At 35.8% G+C, this 7,734-nt stretch overlaps 1 protein-coding gene across 1 annotated transcript; it reads right to left on the bottom strand.

Moving 5' to 3' along the window:
* Positions 1-355: 355 nt before the first annotated feature.
* On the bottom strand, positions 356-3,817 carry LOC122982313 (cingulin-like). The gene is made up of 9 exons (XM_044351500.1): positions 3,323-3,817; positions 3,198-3,239; positions 2,966-3,028; positions 2,631-2,693; positions 2,164-2,226; positions 1,960-2,001; positions 1,556-1,618; positions 1,219-1,347; positions 356-639 (listed from the first exon to the last, which is right to left on the bottom strand). The coding sequence occupies exons 1-9, from the start codon at positions 3,588-3,590 to the stop codon at positions 356-358; spliced, it is 1,017 nt and encodes a 338-aa protein (XP_044207435.1). The 5' UTR covers positions 3,591-3,817.
* Between the last annotated feature and the right edge of the window lie 3,917 nt (positions 3,818-7,734).

Below are 7,734 nucleotides of genomic sequence, written 5' to 3'. Positions count from 1 at the left end.
ATCCTGTCAATCAAACTTTCAAAGTAAAGGCATCAAACTTGTAAGAAATGTCTCTCATTTTTAAAAAGCAAATTGATCTGATCCCGACGGGCCAGAGTGCGAGGTCCTGACCAACGCTGCTTGCAGCTTTAATTATTTTTATTTTTTCCTAAAAAAAACAAAACACTAGAATGTAACTTGTTTTTTAAACTGTGGAGAGGTTGTTTCATATTGTCAGTTAAGAAGTTTTTCATCTTGTGTCATGTTCATGTAACCAGACAAAAATACACACAAACAGATTATTTGGATTTGATATTTTTAATACTGTAATGTTGAGACTTCATGCAATCAGCTGTGGGTGTTTTTATAACAGAACTCACATAGCAAAAAGTAGGAATCCACTAAAAGTGGTACGATTTTTGGAATCATCATAAACACTGCAGTTTGTCTGGAGATCCAGATAGATCACATCTCCCTTTTCCAGTTGAAGAACAAATGCATTAGACCCAGTGGCATAACCATGGCTAACAGCTCTATCATAAGAGAGAGCAATTTGCTTGTCATTGTGATACAGTTTAATTCCTACTAACTTTGTATCACCTACTTCCCACGCGTTGAATCTGAAGTAGTAGGTTCCTCTGACTGGGGCTGTAAAGACACCTGCAACAAAGGAGGAATTCAGTCTTTTAATTGCTTTTGTCAGGCTTTATACGTGTGTGTCTAAGTCTAATTTGTTGCCAAGTCTGTGTATGTTAGACTGTGTTAGAAATCTAATCAAGGAGTCAATTCAGTGAAGACACAAACCAAACCAAATACAAGTGAAAACTATCAAAGCTTTCACAGAAGAACCAATTAGAATAAAAAACGACTGCCAAATAGAATACAAATAGCTACATAATACTTTAAAACATGTGCAAACTATGTAAAAGAGAAAGTCCCTTCACCATAATGGCATCATGTACATCCCAGTATAACATACTTTATCTGAAAGAGCTTTATAAGAGCTTCCAACCCAGAACTATCCTACCAAGAAGACAAGAAATACAAAAAAGGAAAGAAATGGAAAAATGGCGAGACAATTTCAAGAGAGATATTCCACACTTGGACAACTAGGGATGCAATAAAAGTTATGCATGAAAAGAAAATTCCAGAAAAAATGATGAGCTGGATCATAAATCTATAAGATTGTGTAATAATTCAAATAAAATCAGTGTGAGTGGGTGAAAGAGGTGTACGTACCTGTAGATGGGTTATAAGCCTCGCCGATGTTGGTGAAAATCTTACTGAACTGAAGTGTGATGTCAGTACTGAAGGGTCCAACATGTCCTGCATCAGTGAGGCCGACAGAAAACGCCACCTTTGGTCGTTCTGTGTGAATGTGGGAGACACACATAGAGAGAATATTTTCCTCACATCAAAAACAGCTGCAAAATGTCACTTCTGCCTCATTTAATAACTGTATTCATGTCACTCTGCATCCTGCTGCACAGAGGAAGACCCTCGATTTACCGTTGCCATTCTCACTGCTACTGTAATATGACATTTTGACTTTTTAATCATGATATAAGCAGCTCACCTGCATTCTCTCTCTGGAGCTCCTCCACCTCGTTTTCATTGGAGCTCATTCTGGCCTCCAACACTGTGAACACATTCATCATTTTTATTGTAAAGGAGGTAAAATACATAACTGGAACTTAAAATACCAGTATGTGAATCTAATTAACTGGCAGCTGTGTGTTTTGCAGCTTACCGGTGTTCTCCCTCTGGAGCTCCTCCACCAAATTTTCACTGGCGGTCATTCTGGCCTCCAAAACTGTGAACACATTGAAAGTTTTTTACCAAAAGGTTCATTTTGAATCTAAGATATTAATCTCAGTAAACACTTTAAAGATTTGGTTACATTTAACTCTTGAGCTTGACAGGAAAAGCATCACAAACATGAATGAATTATATATCATTTAATAAAATGTAAATATCTACCTGCATTCTTGATTTCACTGGCTGTCAGTCTGGCCTGTATGGCTGGGATAAAAGCAGTAAATTAGTCCTAAAAGTAATGAATATGTGAACATTGCATGAATCTGTTTAGCACTATGTGAATGAATCTTTATTTTCTGTCTCCAGCTTCTTGAAATACCAGTATGTGTATCTAATAAACTGGTAGTTGTGTGTTTTGCAGCTTACCGGTGTTCTCCCTCTGGAGCTCCTCCACCACTTTTTCACCGGTGTTCAATCTGGCCTTCAAATCTGTGAACACATTTCTAGTTACTATAATGAAATATTTACAGTCGAATCAACAGTCAAGTGTAAAATGACATGACAATTTGTAATTTGTAATAATTGCATGAATAAAACCAGCTTTTCCCTGCTGTTTATTGTGGCCTCCAAAACTGTAACGTTTTTCACAAAAAGGTAAATTATGAACCTTCTATTGTGATCATTTTCTCACTAAATATGTTTATATTTCTATCATACGATGCTATTTTTGTTTTTTATTGATTTTGTTTTTTATCTGTGCTCTGTGATGTTTATTTTTTTCCCACCAAACATTATTAATGAAACTTACCCTCATTTGAACCTCACTAAGTATTTTCTCATTGCTAACATAATATACTCAGTTTGTTTTCACACTTTGATTTTTTTAAGCTTACCTATGTTCTCTCTCTGGAGCTCCTCAACCAAATTTTCACTGGCGGTCATTCTGGCCTCCAACACTGTGAACACATTTAAAACTCTTACTGTAAAGTAGGACAATGGTGAGCAGTTTTCACTTTTTTCCTTGATTACTATGTAGGCCTACCTGTGCCTTCATAAGAGGAGGAAATAAATTAAGATTAACATCCACATGTAAAATTTTATCAATATGTTGAACTTTTTTCTGCTAAATAGTTCTTTTTACCCTTCTTTCATCACTTTTGGACTTCACATCTGATAGACTTTAAAACAACATGTTTTCTAACATAAAAGGTCATTTTTACTTATTTACCTGTGTTCTCTCTCTCGAGCTGCTCCACTTTGTTGTCACTGGCGTTCATTCTGGCCTCCAAAACTGTGAATGCAATTAAGGTTTTTTTTACCAAAAGGTCCATTTTGAATCTTAGATATTAATCTCAGTAAACACCTTAAAGATTTGGTTACATTTAACTCTTCAGATTGACAGGACAAGCATCACAAACATGAATGAATTATATATCATTTAATAAAATGTAAATATCTACCTGCATTCTTGATTTCACTGTCTGTCAGTCTGGCCTGTATGGCTGGGATAAAAACAGTAAATTAGTCTTAAAAGTAATGAATATGTGAACATTGCATGAATCTGTTTAGCAGTATATGAATGAACCTGTATTCTCTTGCTCCAGCTTCTCTATGTTGCTCTTGCTGTTCCTCAGCTCCAGACTGTGTTGGATCACCATGTCTCTCAGCTCCTTCAGCTCAGCCCAGATATCAGGGATGATGTTAGTCTGATCACTGGTTGCTTTGACACCCAGGATCTCAGACTGAACCTCAGTCTGAGTGACATCATTCTCTGTCACCCCTCCACTCTCACCCTGAGCCCTCGTCCAGTACAGACAGAGCAGCAACGCCAGAAAAGCTGCAGCACGCCTCATTGTGAAATATCACCTCTTTAGACAGCAAGATGCAGTCTGACACGTCTCGCTCAGTTCTCGTCTTTATATACACATAAAACAGGTCAATGAACTGCTGTATGAGAATGAAACAGGTGTCTCTGATAACAAATATAAAAATAACACCAAAGATCCTTGAACACTGAACTGAGTTTAAAGAAAACAACAAGTTAGAATGATGTTCTTTCCTTCAATATAACAACATTAAAGGACGGGTTCACAATCTTTCAAGTCTCTCTTAAAACAGCAGTCAGGAGCCCAAATGAACACTAAAATAGGTTTTTCTTGCCATAATCATTCCTCCTGTTCATACTGACCATTAGAATATCAAAATACACTTATAATGGAAGTGATGGAGGACAAAATCCACAGTCCTCCCTCTGTGCAAACATGTCTTTAAAAGTTTATCTGAAGCTAATATGAAGCTTCAGCGTCCAAATGAGTCAAATCAAGTAGATATCTTTCAACGTTACAGTCTTTTTAGTGCCAAAGTCCCTCTTTTTGTTACTATACTTCCACCTGCAGCTCAACAGGGAAACACTGTCCGAGGAAACACAAAGAGGGAATTTGATGCTAAAAAGACTGTAAATGTGTCAGATATCCACTTGATATAGTTTAAATAGTTAAATAGTTTTGACGTCAGTTATCTGAATATAAACTAAAGGACATAATATAGTAATATAGTAGAATTAAATAAACAATCATTTAATACAGGTACTAACACTACACAACATCTCTGTTATCATGATGTTTTCACAAGCTGTTAAAAGGTTGAAATAGGTGAGATACAAAAAAATATATTTTTGTGGTTTAGTTTCTTTTAAGATAAGACTGTAGCAGCTGGTTTTGTCTCACTGTCTCTTGCACTATTTTTGAACTCTACCCCTCTGTTATTTTTAGCTGTATTTTATATTCTTTAAAGATTATCCCCTTTCCATCCCAGTTGTTGTGTGTTGTTTTTTTTAAATTTCAGTGTAATTATGGGATTTGAAGAGCTATATGTTATGCTCTGGATCAGAGATTGTCATCATATCAAAAGTGCATTCTTTGTTTAGAAACAATATGTTTATGCTAAATGTCTTTAAAGAAGCAGCCTTTTCACCACTCTGGGTTTTTTGTTTTTGAAAGCAAATTGTTTTATATGTTGTTCAGTCAAACATTATAAACTGAGTCCTTCAGACAAAAGTACTTGAAGCCTTTGGCTAATCCTGCCATTCATTAACCCTTAAAATGATAAAACCTTGGTCTTTACAGGACCTTTGATTTCATCAGGTGGGGGACAATGATATAGTATGATGCAGTTTACTGTAAGATTCCATGTTACATTCTGCTTGAATATGAGTTGCTATAGTTCAACAGCTTATGTTATAAATGATGTTGGTGTATGTGGTGTTTTAAAATCTTAACAGTCAAACAAGATGCAGTCTGACACGTCTCGCTCAGTTCTCGTCTTTATATACACATAAAACAGGTCAATGAACTGCTGTATGAGAATGAAACAGGTGTTTCTGATAACAAATATAAAAACAACACCAAAGATCCTTGAACACTGAACTGATATTTGTAGTGAATCCTTTAAAAAACTACAGTACATTAATGTTGAATGATCATGAGAACTAAACAGTTAATAAGAGAAATTTCAATCTTTGAATGTTCAAAAGTGTGTATGTTTGTTTCCCAGATTCAGGTTGTAAAGGGCTACAACTGGGTCATGGTTCATCTGATGTGTATTAACGTGTGTTTTTAAAGTATTTTTTGCAAATACTGCTGCAGAGCAAAGCCAACACAAGAAAAAACATGTACTGTCCAAATATGTAAAGACTCTACTGCACTATATAAAGCTCTAAGGTGCATAGATGGATCCGTAGAGTGTCACTGTAGGAGATGTGGTCATTCACTAACATGGGATTGAAAGTTAAAGTTAACTTGTTTATAAAATTGCAAATGCTTTTTAAAATATTTTAGGCAAGATCATTCTCTGACTTGTAAAGTCGTATTCATGTAACCAGAAAAAAACACATACAAGTTATTTGGATTTTATGAATGTTCATAGTTTTTTTTAACACAAACTGTGTAATATTAACTGTGGGCACTCACAGAGGGAAAAGTAGAAAATCATCAAAGGTGGTATGATTGTCGCTCTCATCTGCAACAATGTCCTCTTACCAGAGAGTCATGTAGATCACGTGGAGACATAGCCGACGCTGTCATATACATCACTCTCTTGTCACTGTGATAGAGATAAACACCAATCAGCGCTGATGTATGGTTGTCCCACATGGTGAATGTGAAGTAGTAGGCTCCTCTGACTCGGGCTGTGAAGATACCTGCATCTGAGGAGAAAATCAGCGAGGGGTCAGAACTTCTCCCTACATCACTACTGAAAACTGAATATAAAAGAGCTGAATACCTGTTGTTGGGTCGTAGGCCTGGCCGATATTGGTAAAGACTTCACTGAACTGTAGTGTGATTTCAGTACTGAAGGGTCCAACATGTCCTGCGTCAGTAAGACCAACTGAAAACGCCACCTTTGGTCGGTCTGTGTGAACGTGGGAGACGTGCATACTGAAAACATCACTGAGTCTCTGACAAATGTAACTGCATCTTTTGTTTGTAAAATATTTTCCTCACTGACAAACTGCTTTTCAAGCGTACAACATAATGACACTGCAGTCAGTTTGATGCTGATAGCAGCATTTTGACTTTCAATAATGATTTAAGCAGATTACCTGCGTTCTCTCTCTTGAGCTCCTCCACCTTGTTGTCATTGGACCTCATTCTGGCCTCCAACACTGTGAACACATTTAAAACTCTTATTGTGAAGTAGGACTATGGTTAGCAGTTTTCATATTTTTCCTTGATTACTATGTAGGTCTACCTGTGCTCTTATTTTCTGTTCCTGTTACTCTGCATTAGAGGAGGACATAAATTAAGATTAACATCCACATGTAAAATCTGATCAATATGTTGAACTCTTTTCTGCTAAATAGACACTTTTACTCCTCTTTCATCACTTTTTAACTTTTCACTTATGGTTATTTATATAGTTAGTTAGTTTTAGCCGAATTCTCACTCTTGAGCTCTTCCACCTGGAGCTCACTGGAGCTCATTCTGGCCTCCAACACTCTTAACACATTTATCACTTTTATTGTAAAACAGGATTATGGTTAGCAGTTTTCACATTTTGTCTTGGTTACTATGTAGGCCTACCTGTATTCTTATTGTCAGTTGTTGTTACTTTGACCAAAAGACCTGCGATAGAGGAGAAAAATTAATAGGTTAAATAGATTAGTTGATTAACAACCCCAGATGTTACATTTCTGTTAAATGTTTTGACTCCTTTCCAATTACTTTTGTACATCATATTTTGCAATTTTTCTTTATAATTTCTAATGATGTTTTTGTAGCTTGACCGTGATGTCTCTCTTGAGCTCCATGACCACATTCTCACTCGTGTTTATTCTGGCCTCTAAAACTGTAACGTTTTTCACAAAAAGGTTGCTTTGTTCTCTCTTCATAAAACAGTTGTATATGGAGTCATAGAATACTGTCGTGCTACTACAGGAGTTGTGTAAAAGCATTTTTCTTCAAAATGCTTTGTGAAATTATTTCAATTATATGTGACATCCTCTTCATATCCATTAACACCAGAATGATTTTTTCTTTTTTACTCACTGATAAGTGCATACATATATAGACAATATGCACATACTAACAAATACAAAGGCAACAGGAGATGATATTGGTTTACAAAACATAAAAGGAAACAGATAGGTAACAGGGGACAGCATGTGAAGAAAAGAAAGAATCATTTTTTTAAAGAAATAAAAATAAATAAGCAGAGGGGTTTGGATGCATTTCAAGCAAGTTTTGCTGGATAAGTTTGTCTTAGTTTTTTGGGGTTTTCTTTTCCTAAAAAAAAAACACTAGAATGTAACTTGTTTTTTAAACTGTGGAGAGGTTGTTTGATCTTGTCAGGTAAGAAGTTTTTCATCTTTTGTCGTGTTCATGTAACCAGACAAAAATACACACAAACAGATTATTTGGATTTGATATTTTTAATAGTGTAATGTTGAGATTTGTTGAGACTTCATGCAATCAACTGTGGGTGTTTTTACAGCAGATC

Source organism: Thunnus albacares, chromosome 5 (assembly GCF_914725855.1).
Source record: "Thunnus albacares chromosome 5, fThuAlb1.1, whole genome shotgun sequence".
Classification (NCBI taxonomy): domain Eukaryota; kingdom Metazoa; phylum Chordata; class Actinopteri; order Scombriformes; family Scombridae; genus Thunnus; species Thunnus albacares.
Note: the sequence above shows the minus strand (reverse complement) of the source record. Positions and strands in the feature narration are given on the sequence as shown.

Coding starts and splice junctions, on each gene's coding strand:
- LOC122982313 (XM_044351500.1), bottom strand. CDS start 3,590: ATGAGGCGTGCTGCAGCTTTTCTGGCGTTGCTGCTCTGTCTGTACTGG. Junction 3,029..3,197: donor CAGTGAAATCAAGAATGCAG/GTAGATATTTAC, acceptor TTGCATTCACAG/TTTTGGAGGCCAGAATGAAC. Junction 2,227..2,630: donor GCTCCAGAGAGAGAACATAG/GTAAGCTTAAAA, acceptor ATGTGTTCACAG/ATTTGAAGGCCAGATTGAAC.